General features: G+C 42.9%; 1 protein-coding gene and 1 long non-coding RNA gene across 2 annotated transcripts in view; one reads left to right on the top strand and one right to left on the bottom strand.

Moving 5' to 3' along the window:
* The window catches only part of LOC130199822 (plexin-B1-like), a 70,393-nt gene that overhangs the window by 10,191 nt on the left and 38,921 nt on the right, over nt 1–21,281 (bottom strand). The window contains exons 10-23 of the mRNA XM_056423620.1: nt 20,702–20,810; nt 19,600–20,253; nt 17,710–17,808; nt 16,841–16,963; nt 16,222–16,315; nt 15,962–16,131; nt 13,382–13,533; nt 13,176–13,281; nt 8,532–8,668; nt 8,283–8,456; nt 7,571–7,772; nt 5,237–5,479; nt 4,982–5,158; nt 173–321 (exon numbers count right to left, since the gene is read on the bottom strand). Of these exons, the coding sequence (XP_056279595.1) occupies nt 173–321; nt 4,982–5,158; nt 5,237–5,479; nt 7,571–7,772; nt 8,283–8,456; nt 8,532–8,668; nt 13,176–13,281; nt 13,382–13,533; nt 15,962–16,131; nt 16,222–16,315; nt 16,841–16,963; nt 17,710–17,808; nt 19,600–20,253; nt 20,702–20,810 (2,589 nt within the window). The remainder of the gene's footprint in view (nt 1–172; nt 322–4,981; nt 5,159–5,236; nt 5,480–7,570; nt 7,773–8,282; nt 8,457–8,531; nt 8,669–13,175; nt 13,282–13,381; nt 13,534–15,961; nt 16,132–16,221; nt 16,316–16,840; nt 16,964–17,709; nt 17,809–19,599; nt 20,254–20,701; nt 20,811–21,281) is intronic.
* Nucleotides 13,862–14,939, top strand: LOC130199823 (uncharacterized). The gene is made up of 2 exons (XR_008832892.1): nt 13,862–13,980; nt 14,539–14,939. It is a non-coding gene; the product is annotated as an uncharacterized LOC130199823 (long non-coding RNA).

Raw genomic sequence — 21,281 nt, 5'->3', positions numbered from 1 at the left:
GTGATGATTTACACGGACTACAAGAATTTGAAAGGGTAAAAAAAAAAAACTAATTCTGGAGTCTTGCTTTTAGTTGTAGAAACTTGGCGGGACGGATTTCCATCAAATGGAACAGCGGCCAATAGAAGCCTCGCGTGTCGTCGTCCAGCCGCCGGTCTACCTGTGAGCTCACCTGTAGATGAGGACGATGATGAGCACGATGAGGGCCACGATGGACGCTCCCACGCCGACGCCCACCTGAGCCTCCAGAGGGAAGGTGGACTGGGCCTGGCTGTCGTACTGGACTCGGCCCAGAGAGAAGTTCAGGTTCCCCATCTTCACCTGGAGAACACACAATAAGCATGACACTTTAAGTCATTGGTTTGAATTATAAAGTTGTGTCTTAATGTTTTTATACATGTTTTTACCTGTATTTATTTATTTGTAGTTATTGTTTTGAATCAGAATGTCGTTTCTTAATGTTCTTATACATATTTGTATCTATATTTATGTATTTGTATTTATTGTTTTAAATGAGAATGTCGTTTCTTAATAATTTTATACATGTTTTTACTAGGGCTGTGAAACGATTAAAATTTTTAATCGGGTTAATCACAGGTTTTTGTGGATTAATCATGATTAATCACATATTACCGATATTCTCGGTATATTTTGTGAGAACATAGAGATTTATGACAAAAGACGGATATATACATTTATACATTCTTCTATACAATGGTGCTGCAACTCAGCAGTTATTTAGCAGTTTTCTTCCATATGGAACATTAATACATCTTCATCCTAAACAGAATGTTTAACCCTCCTGTTGCCTTTCGGGTCAATTTGACCCCATTCAATGTTTAATGTCGGTGTTCTTTGGGGTCAATTAGACCCCAGGCTGTTTTTCACTGTGTCAAACATATAAGAAATATCAACTTTTTTATTTATTTAAAGGGCTATTTAGGTAGTCAACAAACAAACATAAAGTACCTCACACTTAAACTTGGGAAGCAATATTAATTCTAATAATTTTCTGGAGGTTTTAATTGCTGGGGTCAAATTGACCCCGAGGGTAAAATATGTTAGTAAATGTAAAGGTAACAGGAGGGTTAAACAGAACATTTTTCTCTTGTTTGTCAACCATTAACTCCACCATGACACAATCTAAAGGCCTCTAGTCTTCCTCTAGCACAGACATGGGCAAACTACGGCCCGCGGGCCACATCCGGCCCGTTAGGCTTTTTAATCCGGCCTGCCGAACTTGTCCAAATCGCGACTTTGTTTACTTCCGGTGTGCGTTGGCGCGGAAAGAACTCGTCACACGAAACCCTTCACCGTGATTTGTCAATCCGTTTGTCTGTCAAAATTTCTCGAAAAAAACCAACCAATGAACACTCAGTAAATCACAAAGGACCTCCCACCACACAGGTGGGGCTCATTTAGAAACAGCCGCAGTGATTTTGGCGAGCAGCGCGGAGCCTGGAGGGGCTGCAGAGCCACGAGGAGGAACACGCAGCCAGAAGAGAGCCACTTGGACCGGGTAAGAGTCTTTACTACACGTTACGTGTCACAGTGTCCGTCCCGGTGTCCGTAACGTGTGCGCGGTGCTGACTAGTCTTGTATTTTACAGAGAGGATTCACCAGCGTCTGCAGCGCAGCCTGCAGCTCCACCTGCCCGGCCAGCAGAGAGGTATCGTGACACGATGACATGATGTTATTATAGTGAAGCTATATTGTAAATAGTCAATAGTTGTGTTCTGTTTTCTATTTCTCAACATGTATATAATGTAGATATTTTTTTATGTACAATACATATTTATAAATGTAAAAAAAATGTAATGGTCGTTTTTTATTTGCACACACCCCATGAAACTTTATCTGCAATATGAAGTCATTTCTCAGTCCCATCTTTATCATTTTGGTGAATGTGTGACAGACACATCCTTTTTACTCAAAACGGTAATACAATTCAGTTTATTTGTAGAGCCCAATTTCACAAATTACAAATTTGTCTCGGAGTGCTTTACAATCTGTACACATAGACATCCCTGACCTTTGACCTCACATCGGATCAGGAACAACTCCCAAATAACCCTTCAGGGGGGAAAAGGGAAGAACCCTTCAGGAGAGAACAGAGGAGGATCCCTCTCCAGGATGGACAGGTGCAATTACATGTATCTAGCATTGTATTCAGATAGTTCACTGCTTTTGTGAACTTATGACCTTTGGTAAACCAATTTCAAACACCAAAATAGTTGGTCCACATGAGTAAAGGTGTGTTTTCAGAAGAGATATGAATAATTTAAAAAAATAGAACTTCAATTGTCAGCTTTAGGGTCATATTTTCTCGAGTAAAGCGCTGTCAGTCTGTTTGTGACGGGTTCATACACATGCTGACCAGATGACGCCGCACGTCGCCCTCACTTTAAAGACCCCTTTCTAGTTTCTGCTGCAGGCAGGATATTTAATACAGTCTATCTCTCAGGACAATCCATCCATTATTTTGCGGGGTTTAAAACAATTAGAAATTATTGAGCTTGAGTATTTCGTTGGGTAATTTGTTTTGAATGTTGAAAGTGATTCCATTGATCTCTTTCCAGGAAATGTTGATTACTTTAACTTTGCACCTTAAATTGAAATGTATAAAAAACAGACGCAATCTCCAGGTTTAAAAAATTACATTGCGTGTCCAAATGCTCCTGGCCCGGCCCCTCTGTCACATTTTAGAACCGAATGTGGCCCGCGAGTCAAAAAGTTTGCCCACCCCTGCTCTAGCAGCTGCTGAGGCAAACTGACTGTGTGGGTTTTCTTCATGAACTGGGCCGTGATGAAAGGGACGGCGGGGACACCGCTGCAAAGCTCAAACCTCACCGGCCCGGACAGGTGGACAGATTGACAAGTGACTTTTTTTTTGCTCGGTCCCGATGCGCGCGCACGGAGCTGTGTGGCGAGCGCACGGAGCTCGATAAGTGTTAACGCAACGCGAAGAGACAGAAATGACATGCTGCTGTGGAGATACGATGAACAACAGACGTTCAGTTTAATAAAAGAACAAAGACGTGCTCTAGAGAACATGTCAGGGGGCGGGCCAATCTTTTTAATGTCATGCGATCTACCGACACTACGCCCCGATCGACTGGCAGGTCGCGATCGACGTGTTGAGACCCTGATCTACAGGAAGTAGAAGTCGTAACAAGGTTTCCGGAGGTGAACCTGCGGAAGGATCATTACCGATGAACAGACCGTCTGCATGAGAGCGGACAGAGTTCAGATTGAAGTGGTGGATTGGAAGCTCATTTTGCAAGTGACTTTTTTTTCGTCCCGACGACCAACAACAGACGGATTGGAAGCTCATTCTGCGCATGCGTTAAATGCGTTAAAAAAAAACTAGTTAAACCTGAAATTGAATTAACTGAGTTAACGCGTTATTTTTCACAGCACTAGTTTTTACCTATATTTATTTATTGTTTTGAATCAGAATGTCGTTTCTTAATGTTTTTATACATGTTTTACCTATATTTATGTATTTGTATTTATTGTTTTAAATCAGAATGTCGTTTCTTAATGATTCTATACATGTTTTTACCAATATTTATTTATATTTATTGTTTTGAATCAGAATGTCGTTTCTTAATGTTTTTATACATGTTTTCATCTATATTTATTTATTTTTATTTATTGTTTTGAATCAGAACGTCGTTTCTTAATGTTGTTATACATGTTTTTACCTATATTTAAATCAGAATGTTTTTTCCTGTTGCTGCTTTTCTGACTGAGTCGCCAACTTCATTTCCTTGTATGTTTTTTTTAGTGTTGTGAAAAAGAACGCGTTAATCCAATTACAGGTTTAACTAGTTTTTTTTTTTTAACGCATTAAACGCATGCGCAGAATGAGCTTCCAATCCATCTGTTGTTGGTCGTTGGGACGAAAAAAAAGTCACTTGCAAAATGAGCTTCCAATACACCACTTCAATCTGAACTCTGTCCGCTCTCATGCAGACGGTCTGTTCATCGGTAATGATCCTTCCGCAGGTTCACCTCCGGAAACCTTGTTACGATTTTTACTTCCTGTAGATCAGGGTCTCAACACGTCGATCGCGACCTGCCAGTCGATCGCGGCGTAGTGTCGGTAGATCGCATGACATTAAAAAGATTGGCCCGCCCACTGACATGTTCTCTAGAGCACGTCTTTGTTCTTTTATTAAACTAAACGTCTGTTGTTAATCGTATCTCCACAGCAGCATGTCATTTCTGTCTCTTCGCGTTGCGTTAGCACTTATCGATCTCCGTCTCGCTCGCCACAGAGCTCCGTGCGCGCGCATCGGGACCGAGCAAAACAAAAGTCACTTGTCAATCTGTCCACCTTTAGATTGTATCATGGTGGAGTTAATGGTTGACAAACAAGAGAAAAATGCTCTGTTTAACCCTCCTGTTACCTTTACATTTACGAACATATTTTACCCTCGGGGTCAATTTGACCCCAGCAATTAAAACCTCCAGAAAATTATTAGAATTAATATTGCTTCCCAAGTTTAAGTGTGAGGTACTTTTATGTTTGTTTGTTGACTACCTAAATAGCCCTTTAAATAAATAAAAAAGTTGATATTTCTGATATGTTTGACACAGTGAAAAACAGCCTGGGGTCAAATTGACCCCAAAGAACACCGACATTAAACATTGAATGGGGTCAAATTGACCCGAAAGGTAACAGGAGGGTTAAACATTCTGTTTAGGATGAAGATGTATTAATGTTCCATATGGAAGAAAACTGCTAAATAACTGCTGAGTTGCAGCACCATTGTATAGAAGAATGTATAAATGTATATATCCGTCTTTTGTCATAAATCTCTATGTTCTCACAAAATATACCGAGAATATCGGTAATATGTGATTAATCATGATGAATCCACAAAAACCTGTGATTAATCCGATTAAAAATTGTAATCGTTTCACAGCCCTAGTTTTTTTAAATGTCGATGAATAACCCCCCCCGTGGTCTCACCGTGAACTCGGGCAGCCCGTCCACGCCGTCCTGCTTGTTGCCCGTGGCGACGGCGGGCTGCTGGGCCGGCGGCTCACAGTACAGGTGGTTGTGGGTGAGCGTCTTCACGGAGCACACGCCGGCCCCGACCCGGGCCTCCACCTCGTGCTTGTGGATGGCCAGGTCCAGGTTCTCTCCCTGGAGGCGGGGGACACAAATGAGTGAAACCACAAACAGTCACCACGTCGGCGTCCATTGTGCTTCACGTGAGTTCACCTCCACGGAGATGACGCTGCCGGGCTTGTGGTGGTACGGTTTGCTGCCGTCGTTCTGGTTCAGCGGGTAGAGCCGCGGGTCGGGCTCGTAGCGGAAGGCCTCGGCTCCCACGGCGCCGAAGTCAAAGTGGAGGCTGTCCAGGAGGAAGTGAACTTTGACCCTGGCCCTCCTGGCCTCCGGGCCCACGGCTGGAGTCGGGCACAGGATGAGGGTGGAGCCGTTCACAGTGCAGCGAGCCTCGTACTGCAGGGGAATAACACCGCGGGTATTACCATGTTGTTTGAGAAAAATATGAGAGTATACAGTATATATATTTATATGTATACGTATATAAATATATATATACAATTTATTTTATTAATTTTATTTCATTGTATTCATTTTATTTATTTATTTCTATATAATTATATATATATATATAAACAAATAAAATAATGTATATATACTGTATATATGAAGCGGTTTGGATATATATATAAATAAACACATCCAACCCTTTTATATATATAAAATACAAAAGTTATTAATATATATAAATATATTATCATAAAAAAACTATTTTATTTATATATATTTATATAAAAAGAGTACAGTAAATAGTTAAATAAATAAAATTATACATATATATATATTATATATGAGAAAAAGGGTTGGAGATATATATATAAAAACCCTTTTATCCCAGATGTTCTTCCAGTCCAACCTTTTGTATATTTGGAATTCTATACTACAGATGTTTTTGTCTTCTTTACATAAATTGTACATTTTGAAATCTGCATTCATGAAAGATGCTGATTAAACCTTAAAGATGCTCATTAAACCTTATAGATGCTGATTAAACCTTAAAGATTCTGATTAAACCTTAAAGATGCTCATTAAACCTTATAGATGCTGATTAAACCTTAAAGATGCTAATTAAACCTTATAGATGCTGATTAAACCTTAAAGATGCTCATTACACCTTAAAGATGCTCATTAAACCTTATAGATGCTGATTAAACCTTAAAGATGCTCATTAAACCTTATAGATGCTGATTAAACCTTAAAGATGCTCATTAAACCTTATAGATGCTGATTAAACCTTAAAGATGCTCATTAAACCTTAAAGATGCTGATTAAACCTTAAAGATGCTCATTAAACCTTAAAGATGCTGATTAAACCTTAAAGATGCTCATTAAACTTTAAAGATGCTGATTAAACCTTAAAGATGCTCATTAAACCTTAAAGATGCTCTTTAAACCTTAAATATGCTGATTAAACCTTAAAGATGCTCATTAAACCTTAAAGATGCTGATTAAACCTTAAAGATGCTCATTAAACCTTAAAGATGCTGATTAAACCTTAAAGATGCTGATTAAACCTTAAAGATGCTCATTAAATCTTAAAGATGCTGATTAAACCTTAAAGATGCTCATTAAACCTTAAAGATGCTGATTAAACCTTAAAGATGCTCATTAAACCTTAAAGATGCTCATTAAACCTTAAAGATGCTGATTAAACCTTAAAGATGCTCATTAAACCTTAAAGATGCTGATTAAACCTTAAAGATGCTCATTAAACCTTAAAGATGCTCATTAAACCTTAAAGATGCTCATTAAACCTTAAAGATGCTGATTAAACCTTAAAGATGCTCATTAAACCTTAAAGATGCTGATTAAACCTTAAAGATGCTCATTAAACCTTAAAGATGCTGATTAAACCTTAAAGATGCTCATTAAATCTTAAAGATGCTGAGTAAACCTTAAAGATGCTCATTAAACCTTAAAGATGCTCATTAAACCTTAAAGATGCTGATTAAACCTTAAAGATGCTGATTAAACCTTAAAGATGCTGATTAAATCTTAAAGATGCTGATTAAACCTTAAAGATGCTCATTAAACCTTATAGATGCTCATTAAACCTTAAAGATGCTGATTAAACCTTAAAGATGCTCATTAAACCTTAAAGATGCTCATTAAACCTTAAAGATGCTGATTAAACCTTAAAGATGCTCATTAAACCTTAAAGATGCTGATTAAACCTTAAAGATGCTCATTAAACCTTAAAGATGCTGATTAAACCTTAAAGATGCTCATTAAATCTTAAAGATGCTGATTAAACCTTAAAGATGCTCATTAAACCTTAAAGATGCTCATTAAACCTTAAAGATGCTCATTAAACCTTATAGATGCTGATTAAACCTTAAAGATGCTGATTAAACCTTAAAGATGCTCATTAAACCTTAAAGATGCTGATTAAACCTTATAGATGCTGATTAAACCTTAAAGATGCTGATTAAACCTTAAAGATGCTGATTAAACCTTAAAGACCCGTAATGGCTGGAGGACTCGAACCTGTCTGACGTGACACAGCGTTCCCTCGGGGCAGTCCGCCTCCGGGACTATCCTCCTCCATCTCTTCGGGGGCTCTTCACTCCTCTTCCTCCTCCTCCTCCTCCTGGGGGGGAGCTTGTCAGGGGGACTGAGGGTCACCCTCATCTTCGGCTCCTGGACCACATCCAGGTTCTGCCCGGAGACCCGGATGACTCGGCCTCCGCTGCAGGAGAACATCGTGGGAAAGAAGAAAAGATTGAGGATGAAGACGAAACATTCACTTTACTTTTGGTCACAAAATTCAGAAAAAGTCGTATATAAAATAACAATCAGAATTTAAAGCATACCGTATGTAACCTTAAAGGACTCAAATGAATGAGAGACAATAGTTTTATGAAAAGAATAAAACATGTATGTCTTTTCAGTGAAGGTGCGTTCACTTGCAGCGCGGGAAAATCTGCAAGTATGGAAGAGTGTATGCAGCTTATATTTAGAGCGTTTAAAGCATTTTAATTATTTAAAACTCAGCGTGAATGAACATATGAAGATAAAAAAATGTCCAGGACTTTTACACAACTTTTAGGGATTTTTTTCGGGACTTTTCTAGGTCTGGAAAAAAATTCCAGAACTTTTCCAGGTTTTCTATGACCGTACGAACCCTGTTTATAATGTAGAGTCCCCATAGCAGTCTCTGTTGTGTGTGTGTGTGTGTCCACACTGCATTCTTCTGCACCTGAAGAAGCTTTTGGACGGAGCCGCCGTGGAGACGTTGGGGTTGTGGGTGTAGTGATACACCAGGCCCTGCAGGTGGCGCTCCGTGCCACCGAACCGCACCACGATGCCGTGCTCCCCGGTCCGGTTGCTGCCTCTGGTCACGCAGCCGATCTCCTCCTCCTGGATGCGGACCCTGAACACACCACGGGCGTCTTTCATTCACTTGTCTGCACATTTAAAATCACTGAAGAGAGAAGGTGAGACTCACACCACGCACGCCACTCCTCCGATCAGGACGCCGACCTCGCCCGGGTGTCCGGTCCTCAGCTGCCGGCCCCTGATGGTGAGGGAGGAGCCCCCCGCCTTGGGCCCCCTTTGAGGGGACACGCCGCTCAGTACCGGGTCCTGCAGACCATAACAATGATCCATTTAATTTATATGGCGCTTATTAAAGAACTCAGACACTTTACATGTTACACTCGTCCACCGGGGAGCAGGGTTGCTCAAGGACACATCGACCAGGGTCGGGGGTTGAACCAACAACCCCGATTGACAGTCGCCCCGAGATGGAAGACGAACCCCAGAAAGAAACCCGGCGACTGAGCTGCTGATTCATGGGGAGGGTGAAAGAGACCCAGGGGCATTCTGGGAAAAGAGCAGAAGGTCGTCTCACAGCCCGCTTCGTTAATCAGCTTCGTCACTCGGGCTAATTAATGAAGTCGAACCCGCCGTCGTCATGGTAACGGGGGGACGAGCCGCGGCGCAGACGTTCACTTACGCTGATGAAAGGCGGCTGATTAACGAACGCCATGCGGGGGGTGGTGATTTCTGAAGGGGGGGGGGGGGGTCCTCTCTCATATTTATACTTAAAGAGCGTACGAGGTATAAAAATGTAAATCATCTGGAGTTAAAATTTGTAAAGAATTGTCCGACTAAAAAAATAAAATAAAGTTTAGATTTGCACATCTCAAGATTTTTACGGTGGAGAATGAAAAAATTATCACACATGACTTAATAATAATAATAATATAACAAATAATAATAATAATAAATAATAATAATAGTAATAATAAAAATAATAAGAATTATTTAAAATAATACTAATAATAATAATACAAAATAATAATAATAAAATAATACTAATAATACAAAATAATAATACTAATAATAATAATACAAAATAATAATAATAATTTAAAATAATAATAATAATGCATACAATTTATAAAGTGCTTTTCAAGGTACTCAAAGACACTTTACATCACATAATTGAATATATACCATAAGTAAAACGACAGTTTCTAGAGCGCAGGGCCTCAATCTGGACCGGTGGTTTACCTGGAAGCTGAAGACCTGGGCCGACAGTCCGAGGCCCCCCCCCTCACCTTCACCGAGGCCTGGCCGCTCTTCTCCCCCCCGCTGCTGCTGGTCTCGCACACGATCCTGAGGATGGAGACGTTCGCTCGTCAGACCCAGCTTTGTGATGGAGCGTCCCGTAAAGAGGGGCCCGAGGTCACGGCGACCTCGACCTCGGTCCACTCGCCTGGAGGAGACTTCGTATCGGCCGTGGATGACGCCGCACGGCACGCCGGCCACCGTGACCGAGTTCTGGACGTCTTCGGCCCGCTGGCCGAGGTTGGACCCCGAGATGGTCAGGAGCGTCCCCCCCTCCACGGGGCCCGACGCCGGGTCCAGCTGCAACACAAGAGGACGGCGTGGTTGAGGCCTCCGGATCACGGAACACATGGCGGCGTGCCGGGAACTAGGGATGGGCATCGAGAACCGGTTCTGTTTTAGAACCGGTTCCCAGTGAACCGATTGTTTGGGATCGTCAGCCAAATTCTTTAACGGTTCTGCTAACGGTCCTCTGTGGCGTTGCGCATGCGCAAACTTTTTTAGTTTCTTCAGACTGCAGCAAACATGGCAACGAGGCAGAAGCGCTCTAAAGTTTGGCTCTATTTCACAAGACAAAATGACAACTACGCCACTTGTAACGTGTGTAAAAAGTCTATTTCGTCGAAGGGAGGAAATACAACAAATATGAAGAAGCATTTGAACACAGCATGGAATTAAATGACAGGAGTGTCATGTGTTCGATGCAGCAGCTCAGCTAACGTCGGCGCTTCATCAGAATCAGAATCAGAAACAGGTTTATTGCCAAAGAATGAATGTTTTCACAAACAAACGAGGAATTTTTTTTGGTGGAAGGTGCAACATTTGGACATGACAAACAACAATCAACGCAAGGAGGGAGGAGGTGGAGGAAGAGGGAGGAGGAGGAAGAGGAAGGAGCGGGAAGAAGGAGGAGAGGAAGGTGGAAGAAGAGGTGGTAGTCCTGGGGTGACAGTCAGTCAGTCCGCTCATTAAACCTTAAAGATGCTCATTAAACCTTAAAGATGCTGATTAAACCTTAAAGATGCTCATTAAACCTTAAAGATGCTGATTAAACCTTAAAGATGCTCATTAAACCTTAAAGATGCTGATTAAACCTTAAAGATGCTCATTAAACCTTAAAGATGCTGATTAAACCTTAAAGATGCTCATTACACCTTAAAGATGCTCATTAAACCTTAAAGATGCTCATTAACCCTTAAGATGCTCATTAAATCTTAAAGATGCTGATTAAACTGTAAAGATGCTCATTAACCTTAAAGATATATTAAACCTTCCAAGATGCTCATTAAACTATATAAAAGATGCTCATTAAACCCAAAAGATGGTCTCCATTCAAACCTTGCGATGCTGATTAAACCTTAAAGATGCTGATTAAACCTTAAAGATGCTCATTAAACCTTAAAGATGCTGATTAAACCTTATAGATGCTGATTAAACCTTAAAGATGCTGATTAAACCTTAAAGATGCTGATTAAACCTTAAAGACCGTAATGGCTGGAGGACTCGAACCTGTCTGACGTGACACAGCGTTCCCTCGGGCAGTCCGCCTCCGGGACTATCCTCCTCCATCTCTTGAGGGCTCTTCACTCCTCTTCCTCCTCCTCCTCCTGAGAGGAGCTTGTCAGGGACTGAGGGTCACCCTCATCTTGGCTCCTGGACCACATCCAGGTTCTGCCCGAGACCCGGATGACTCGGCCTCCGCTGCAGGAGAACATCGTGGGAAAGAAGAAAAGATTGAGGATGAAGACAAACATTCACTTTACTTTTGGTCACAAAATTCAGAAAAGTCGATATAAAATAACAATCAGAATTTAAAGCATACCGTATGTAACCTTAAAGGACTCAAATGAATGAGAGACAATAGTTTTATGAAAAGAATAAAACATGTATGTCTTTTCAGTGAAGGTGCGTTCACTTGCAGCAGGAAAATCTGCAAGTATGGAAGAGTGTATGCAGCTTATATTTAGAGCGTTAAAGCATTTAATTATTTAAAACTCAGCGTGAATGAACATATGAAGATAAAAAATGTCCAGGACTTTTACACAACTTTTAGGATTTTTAGGGACTTTTCTAGGTCTGGAAAAAATTCCAGAACTTTTCCAGGTTTTCTATGACCGTACGAACCCTGTTTATAATGTAGAGTCCCATAGCAGTCTCTGTTGTGTGTGTGTGTGTGTCCACACTGCATTCTTCTGCACCTGAAGAAGCTTTTGGACAGAGCCGTGGAGACGTTGGGGTTGTGGGTGTAGTGATACACCAGGCCTGCAGGTGGCGCTCCGTGCCACCGAACTGCACCACCTACGATGCCGTGCTCCCCGGTCCGGTTGCTGCCTCTGGTCACGCAGCCGATCTCCTCCTCCTGGATGCGGACCCTGAACACACCACGGGCGTCTTTCATTCACTTGTCTGCACATTTAAAATCACTGAAGAGAGAAGGTGAGACTCACACCACGCACGCCACTCCTCCGATCAGGACGCCGACCTCGCCCGGGTGTCGGTCCTCAGCTGCCGGCCCCTGATGGTGAGGGGAGGAGCCCCCCGCCTTGGGGCCCCCTTTGAGGGGACACGCCGCTCAGTACCGGGTCCTGCAGACCATAACAATGATCCATTTAATTTATATGGCGCTTATTAAAGAACTCAGACACTTTACATGTTACACTCGTCCACCGGGGAGCAGGGTTGCTCAAGGACACATCGACCAGGGTCGGGGGTTGAACCAACAACCCCGATTGACAGTCGCCCCGAGATGGAAGACGAACCCCAGAAAGAAACCCGGCGACTGAGCTGCTGATTCATGGGGAGGGTGAAAGAGACCCAGGGGCATTCTGGGAAAAGAGCAGAAGGTCGTCTCACAGCCCGCTTCGTTAATCAGCTTCGTCACTCGGGCTAATTAATGAAGTCGAACCCGCCGTCGTCATGGTAACGGGGGGACGAGCCGCGGCGCAGACGTTCACTTACGCTGATGAAAGGCGGCTGATTAACGAACGCCATGCGGGGGGTGGTGATTTCTGAAGGGGGGGCGGGGGGTCCCTTCTCATATTTATACTTAAAGAGCGTACGAGGTATAAAAATGTAAATCATCTGGAGTTAAAATTTGTAAAGAATTGTCCGACTAAAAAAATAAAATAAAGTTTAGATTTGCACATCTCAAGATTTTTACGGTGGAGAATGAAAAAATTATCACACATGACTTAATAATAATAATAATATAACAAATAATAATAATAATAAATAATAATAATAGTAATAATAAAATAATAAGAATTATTTAAAATAATACTAATAATAATAATACAAAATAATAATAATAAAATAATACTAATAATACAAAATAATAATACTAATAATAATAATACAAAATAATAATAATAATTTAAAATAATAATAATAATGCATACAATTTATAAAGTGCTTTTCAAGGTACTCAAAGACACTTTACATCACATAATTGAATATATACCATAAGTAAAACGACAGTTTCTAGAGCGCAGGGCCTCAATCTGGACCGGTGGTTTACCTGGAAGCTGAAGACCTGGGCCGACAGTCCGAGGCCCCCCCCCCTCACCTTCACCGAGGCCTGGCCGCTCTTCTCCCCCCCGCTGCTGCTGGTCTCGCACACGATCCTGAGGATGGAGACGTTCGCTCGTCAGACCCAGCTTTGTGATGGAGCGTCCCGTAAAGAGGGGCCCGAGGTCACGGCGACCTCGACCTCGGTCCACTCGCCTGGAGGAGACTTCGTATCGGCCGTGGATGACGCCGCACGGCACGCCGGCCACCGTGACCGAGTTCTGGACGTCTTCGGCCCGCTGGCCGAGGTTGGACCCCGAGATGGTCAGGAGCGTCCCCCCCTCCACGGGGCCCGACGCCGGGTCCAGCTGCAACACAAGAGGACGGCGTGGTTGAGGCCTCCGGATCACGGAACACATGGCGGCGTGCCGGGAACTAGGGATGGGCATCGAGAACCGGTTCTGTTTTAGAACCGGTTCCCAGTGAACCGATTGTTTGGGATCGTCAGCCAAATTCTTTAACGGTTCTGCTAACGGTCCTCTGTGGCGTTGCGCATGCGCAAACTTTTTTAGTTTCTTCAGACTGCAGCAAACATGGCAACGAGGCAGAAGCGCTCTAAAGTTTGGCTCTATTTCACAAGACAAAATGACAACTCGCCACTTGTAGCGTGTGTAAAAAGTCTATTTCGTCGAAGGGAGGAAATACAACAAATATGAAGAAGCATTTGAACACAGCATGGAATTAAATGACAGGAGTGTCATGTGTTCGATGCAGCAGCTCAGCTAACGTCGGCGCTTCATCTCTTTCTGTCCAAGGTAAACTCCTCAAAAGTGATCACAACCACTCACTGTGTGAAGCAATTTGCCTTTATTGTGTGGAGTCGATCAAGTTATCTTCTGTCCCTTCGTTTGAAGCACACATTTGAGCTCCGGCATTGGTCCCATTATCGATCACTTCACGTTTGGATTTAAAGTCCAGTTTTGAGAAATGTTTGATCGTAACGGTATTAATTATTGGACGGCGTGTGTTATCAGCAAACGTTCGCGTTATCGTGTTAACCCATTATTAAACTGAGCATATCGATTTTTAATCCATTATTAAATTTAGCATATAGCTAGTTTAGCTACAGAATCTTCCATTGTCACCCTACATTGAGGCGAGGTAATGTGGCTTTATGTCAGCTCAGCAAATTCAGCGATTTTGTTAGTGCCATTTGTTTCATTGTGTAAACCAGCTTTCACTATATAAATAATCTCCATTGCCATCCCATTTAGCTGATGAGGTTCAGAGTCAGACCGGTTCAGAGGCTGGTCGTCTGTCTGGGTCACAGGCTACAGCACGTCTTGTACACCTCCTCATATCTTTGTGTTCAGGCATCCTCCACCCCATCTGAGAGAGTGTTCTCCACGGCTGGAGACACAATAAGTCCTGAGAGATCGCGTATCCTCCCGGAGAAAGCAGACATGCTTATATTTCTGCACAAGAATTGTTGATGATCCATACAATTGATGGTTGCACACTTGGTATTTGCCACTGCTAGTTTCATTTTTGGCAGCTCAGTTCATATACCCTTTAAAAAAAAGGAAGGAGCACTGTAATTTCGAGGAACATGTTTAAATTAAACAGAATACATTTTATTTAAGTTATGTAAGTTTTATTTTAAGTTCAAGAGTAATATCGTATAAATGTTTTTGGTTATTTAAAAAAAGTAAATGTGTATGTATACATACTGTGTGTGTGCAGCATTATATAAAAGAAAATTAATGTGAATAAACCCGTTTGTGCTCTTTTTCACCCTTGCCCAAAAGAATCGATAAGAGAATCGATAAGGAATCGAATCGATAAGCAGGAATCGATAAGGTATCGGAATCGTTAAAATCTTATCAATTCTCATCCCTACCGGGAACACGTCACGTGTAACTTACTAATATACTCTGACTTACTTCCATACTTCCGCTTACTTCCTTACTTCCTCTTACTTACTTACTCTAACTTATTTACTTCCTCTTACTTCCTCTAACTTCATTACTTCCTCTTACTTCCTCTAACTTACTTCCTCATACTTACTCACTTCCTCTTACTTACTTCCTCTAACTTACTTCCTCATACTTACTCACTTCCTCTTCCTTACTTCTTTACTTCCTCTTACTTCCTTTTACTTACTTCCTCTAACTTCTTTACTTCCTCTTACTTACTTCCTCTAACTTCCATACTTCCTCTTACTTCCCATACTTACTCACTTCCTCTTACTTACTTCCTCTAACTTATTTACTTCCTTTAACTTACTTCCTCATTCTTCCTTACTTCCCTTTACTTCCTCTTACTTAGTTACTTCCTCTAACTTACTTCCTCATACTTCCTTACTTCCTCCTACTTATTTACTTCCACCTACTTATTTACTTGATCTTACTTACTTCCTTAAACTTACTTCCTCCTACTTCCTTACTTCCTCAAACTTACTTCAATTCAGTTTCAGTTTATTTATATACTTCCTCTTACTTACCTACTCTTACTTCCTTACTTCCTCTAACTTCCTGAATCTAACTTCCTCTTAGTTCCTCTAACTTACTTTCTTCTTACTTCCTCATACTTCCTCTAAATTATTTACTTCCTTTAACTTACTTCCTCACTTCCTTTTACTTCCTCTTACCTCATTACTTCCTCTAACTTACTTCCTCCTACTTCCTAACTTCCTCCTACTTACTTCCTTTAACTTACTTCCTCATACATACTTACTTCCTCTAACTTCCTTCCTCTTACTTACTTCCTCTTAGTCCCTCCCCCTTTAACTCTTACGTAGTGAATGACGGGAGCGGGACACGTGTGTTTGACCTCCTCGCTGCACGAGTCCCGGAACACGCAGCGGGCGCCGGCGGCGCCGCCGCACCACACGCAGCCGTACTTCGGGTCGGCGGTGCGACAGCGGCTGCAGTCGGACCGGCCCACGGAGCAGTTGAACAGGGTCACTGGAGGGGAAAGGGGGGGGGATACAGGTGTGTGAGGAAGTGACATCATCAACAACGTGCGGCAGGGCGCCGTGAACCAAGAACACGCACCGTACAGATCCTCGGCGCTGTCGATGAGGAAGTAGTTCTTCCTCCTCACGTTGATGGCGGCCGGGTATTCCTCCAGCGGGGCGGAGTAGGAGAACTGGAAAAAACAAATATTCATTGAACAGACACAGATCCCTCTGTTGGCCACCAGGGTCCCGGCTGTATTTACATTCTCAAGGTCAGACTTTTATTTTAATATATTCATTTTTTGTGGATTATTTCTCAACGCACCTTCATGTAACTTCATTGTTCGTTAGCCGTTACCGGTGTTGCTAACGTCACTAGCTAACGCGACTGATTTACCAGCACCGAATGCTCATTTTCAGTGAACCTGAACGCATCATGTAACTCAATTGTTCGTTAGCGGTGCTGCTAACATTACTAGCTAACGTTACTGATTTAGCAACACCGAATTCTCATTTTCAATGAACTGAGCCTGAACGCATCATCATATAACTGAACTGTTCGGTAGCCGTTAGCGGTGCTGCTAACGTCACTAGCTAACGTTACACCGATTGATTGTTTACAGTCACATTATTAGAGATCAGCGACTATAGAAAATCATAAATGACGTCATGAGTGAACATCGGATTAATCCGTGGTGGATATTTAATGTTCTGACCTGGTGGGGTCGGCAGGTGATGGAGAAGGCCGACGGCCGAGTGGCGTCCGGCTCCACGGAGGCGTCCACCACCACGGAGCGGTTCTCTACGTCCAGCACACACTCGTAGTCCAGGTTCTGGTCCTGAAGGTCCGGTGGGAACAGAGTGTTATCCGACTGTCACAGAGACAGCCTCCATATAATAATTCACCTTATGTTATGGATCAAAACCGTGAGATCCATAGCTGTTAATATCAGCCGATAACTATTCATCTTCTTTCTTTGGTTGTAGAGCCCTTTGAGCATTATTTATACAGATGAAGTGTAATTATTGTATTATTTGATATACAAATAAACAAATACACTTTGATATTCAAATAAACTTCATTATTACATTGTTACATTGTTGATAATTTGTGTGTTTTTATCATGCGCTATAAAAATGAAGTTTATAACTATCGACAAATAATAATAATAATTATTATTATTGTTATTATTATGATGTTTATGTACCATACAAATAAAATGTATTATTATTCTAATAAACTGAAACAGAAAATGCACTGAATATGTTAATATATATATATGTATATATATATATCAATAGCCACACCACACTCACAACGGACAGATCAACAACAATATATATATATATATAAAAACACAAATAACATTTATTATTCTAATAAACTGAAACAGAAAATGCAATAAATAAATTTGTAATATATATATATATAATATTTATTAGAATAATAATGCATTTTATTTGTATATAATTCTGGAGAAAGACTGAACATTAACATTATAATATTATTAATAATTCTAAGAGTATTTTTAATTTTTTTATCATGGGCTGTAAAAATGAGTACGTATATCGACGTCTAGATTACCTGGAAGAGGTTCAGGTGCTGCCCCAGCAGAGTGATCTTCCTCTCCACGTTCACGGGGAGGAGAGAGGAGTCCAGAAGCTTCTCCACACAGGGACACTCCTGAGGAGACACCAGTACCCATCCCAATGAGGAACATAACATACAAATAAACCTTTAAAAACCTTTTCCCAGATCCTCAAAGGGATCTCTGTGGCCAGGTCATCGTTCTCTTGATTATTATATATACGCGATGTAGCTCCACAAATCCAGATTCACTCCAGAAAAACAATCCAACAAAAGTCATCTCTGATTTAGCTGAAATTTCTTTTTTAAAGATCAACGGGAGAGTAGCTATCCCTTCATGCACCTTCAACTTAAAACTTTAAAAAAGAAACGGCTAAGCGACGTGAACCGCGAGGCGGGTTTGAAGTGTGTTTGAAGTCGACTAGAATGTCATAATGCTCCTGAGCTAATGGGAGGAAACGAGACCTGTGGGGTTAAGTGCCTTGAATTCCTCCGTGCCGTCCTCGCTTCTGTGATTGCATTGATTTTGTCTCGGTCGTTTGCCTCTCTTGTGCACTTTTTAAAAGTTTCAACATCAGAAGATGGAATACCACTCTCGCATCCTTCCGGCGCGGCGTTCCAGCTACGCTAACGGCTCCGCGGCTGTAGCGTCACATTTAAAACAGACATAAATTAGAGCGGTGTCGTTCTTCTAATAACTAAATAATACAACTTTTACTTTGGAACTGGAGTTTTGGAGTGGACTGTACGCAAGAAGTCGCCCGTTGGTTTGTGGACTGCGGTTTGAAGCATTGAGTTTGGCATTTTGACTGACGCCATCTTGGTTTTTTTGCAACCAAAAATGACAAGAAAGTACAATTGTTACAATTAACTGTAAACACACCGTGAAAAAACAAAACACAGACAAGCACAACGGCGTGGTAGAGACCTGCCAATCACCTGGTAGCCCCGCCCCCAAAGCGCCCCCTGCTTCATGGTCTGACTCTAAATGACCATAAAGTATAAATGATGACATCATGCTGTATAGAAGAAGACTTGAAACTAGAGACTGAGACATAAACTCATGTTTACAATGTTTACTGAGGGAATACATCAAGAGAAGTAGAGTCATTATATAGACTTCTATACAACCAGAGGAGTCGCCCCCTGGTGGTCAGGAGGGAGAATGCAGCTTTAACACATGAAGCATAGACTTCTATACAACCAGAGGAGCCCCCTGGTGGTCAGGAGGGAGAATGCAGCTTTAACACATGAAGCATAGACTTCTATACAACCAGAGGAGTCGCCTCCTGGTGGTCAGGAGGGAGAATGCAGCTTTAACACATGAAGCATAGACTTCTATACAACCAGAGGAGTCGCCCCCTGGTGGTCAGGAGAGAGAATGCAAGTTGAGGAAAATTCTGCATCGCCCTCACTTTTAAGAACCGGCGTTCGAGCGTCTTCAGCTACGATCTCAAATGTTTGACTCATTTTGTATTTAGGGGCATTTCCAAAAAAATAATTGGAGTGGATAATTGAGCGGAGTAAGTTTCTATATCTGGTTTTATTTTCCAAAAAAGTAACGTGGCCGAGGTCTGACTCCAACAAATGGAAGCTGTGAGCCGGCGGCACCGTTCTCCTCCATGTGATGCGCTGACTCGAGAGTTTCCCTTCCACCTTCCTCAACAACGAGGGAGGTAAGTGTGTAAGTGTGTGTGTATGTGTGTGTATATGTGTGTGTGTTGGTCCGTATGGTCGTTAAACTCTAAGCCCGCCCACTTGTTTTTCGCGGTCCAATCAAATGTGAAGGATTTGATTCTCGGCTAAATCGTTCACCGCTCAGAGACTCGGCCTTTAAGAACAGATTTCCGTGGACGCTGAGACAGACTTCTGGACTTCTGAACTCACCGGGGAATACGAGCCGGTCAGAGAGTCGGACTGGTAGTCAGAGATCGGCTCGATAACCGTTTCAGGCGAGCGTGTGGCGTTGGCGCCTGCGGGGGATGGGCCCGTTGGCTCCTCCCACCCACTGGGCCGCGGATGCGAGTCGCTCTCTCCGTAGCCGGCTTGGTGAACGGCGTCCTTCGCGTCACCGCCGTCTCCTAAACGGGACGCTGCTCCGGAGGCGTTCACGTCGGAGGAAGAGGAGGAGCCAAAAGCTTCGCCAGACGGCTCTAAAAACCCCGAGTCACGGTCTACCTTCTCGCTCGTGCTGCTGGGTAACGGAGTGCCGGCGGTATTCAAGCCCTCGGCCTCCGAGAAACTTGCGATGCCGCCGTGTCCCTCCGCGGCGTCCTCGGTCGTGGCGAGGACGCCGGTGGGCGCCGTGGTGGGCGGGCTGAAGGCCCCGACAATGGGGGAGGCGGTTGCCACGGTGATGGGGGAGGCGGTAGAGGAGGCGGTAGAGGTGGTGGGTGGCATCGTTAAAGGGACAGCTGCTGTGGTGGGGGTGGGAGTCTCTGTGGGGGACGGCTGTGTTGTTGTTGTTGTTGTTGCAGCAGTGGGAGGTGAAGGGGTCAGGTTTCTGCCGGGCGATGGGTTGGTGGGTGTTGGCGGTTTGAACTTGACGATGGAGCGGTGCGAGTGTACGAAGCGAGGAGGGGGAGGGGGGGGGCACAAGACAACAACAACAACAACAACAAAAAGGAGGGGAAAACAAAATTAGGATAAGAACAGAACGGGTAAAAACATTAAGAAGAAACTCATGAGGAGAAACAATGATGAAACACAAACAACTGTAATAAAGAAGACAAACAGAAACTACACCAAAAACACACAAACACACACGCTGCTGTGTGACACACACACACTGCTGTGACACACACACACGCTGCTGTGTGACACACACACACACATGCTGCTGTGTGACACACACACACACTGCTGTGTGACACACACACACGCTGCTGTGTGACACACACACACGCTGCTGTGTGACACACACACACACACACACTGCTGTGACACACACACACACTGCTGTGTGACACACACACACTACGTGACTCACGTTGTGGTTGTAGACGGTGACTCCTCGGCTGCAGGTGTGTGTGTGCGTGCACACGTGCAGGTGGATGCACCAGTTGCACCCCCAGCGACTGCTGACGCACCCCTGGCACCTGGCGGAGCACACGGCACAAAACAAACAAACACAAACACAAACCAAACACAAAACAAACACAAACCAAACACAAAACAAACACAAACAAACACAAAACAAACACAAACATAAAACAAACACAAAACACAAAACAAACAAAACAAACACAAAACAAACACAAAACACAAAACAAACACAAACACAAACATTTGATTTGACCCCAAACAGCAACGAGGATGTTTAACTATCTGGGATTTCCACAAAAATAACTATTCAGTGTGTGTGTAGATGTGTGTGTGTGTGTCTGTGCATGTCTCTGTGTCTGTGTGTGTGTGTGTGTCTGTGTGTGTGTGTGTGCGTGTGCGTGTGTGTCTCTGTGTCTGTGTGTGTGTGCGTGTCTGTGTGCGTGTCTCTGTGTGCGTGTGTGTCTGTGTGTGTGTCTCTGTGTGTGTGTGTGTGTCTGTGTGTGTGTCTCTGTCTGTGCGTGTGT

The sequence above is a fragment of the Pseudoliparis swirei genome, chromosome 9 (assembly GCF_029220125.1).
Source record: "Pseudoliparis swirei isolate HS2019 ecotype Mariana Trench chromosome 9, NWPU_hadal_v1, whole genome shotgun sequence".
NCBI lineage: Eukaryota > Metazoa > Chordata > Actinopteri > Perciformes > Liparidae > Pseudoliparis > Pseudoliparis swirei.
The sequence above is the reverse complement of the archived record's forward strand: the minus strand, read 5'-3'. Positions and strand labels throughout refer to the sequence as shown.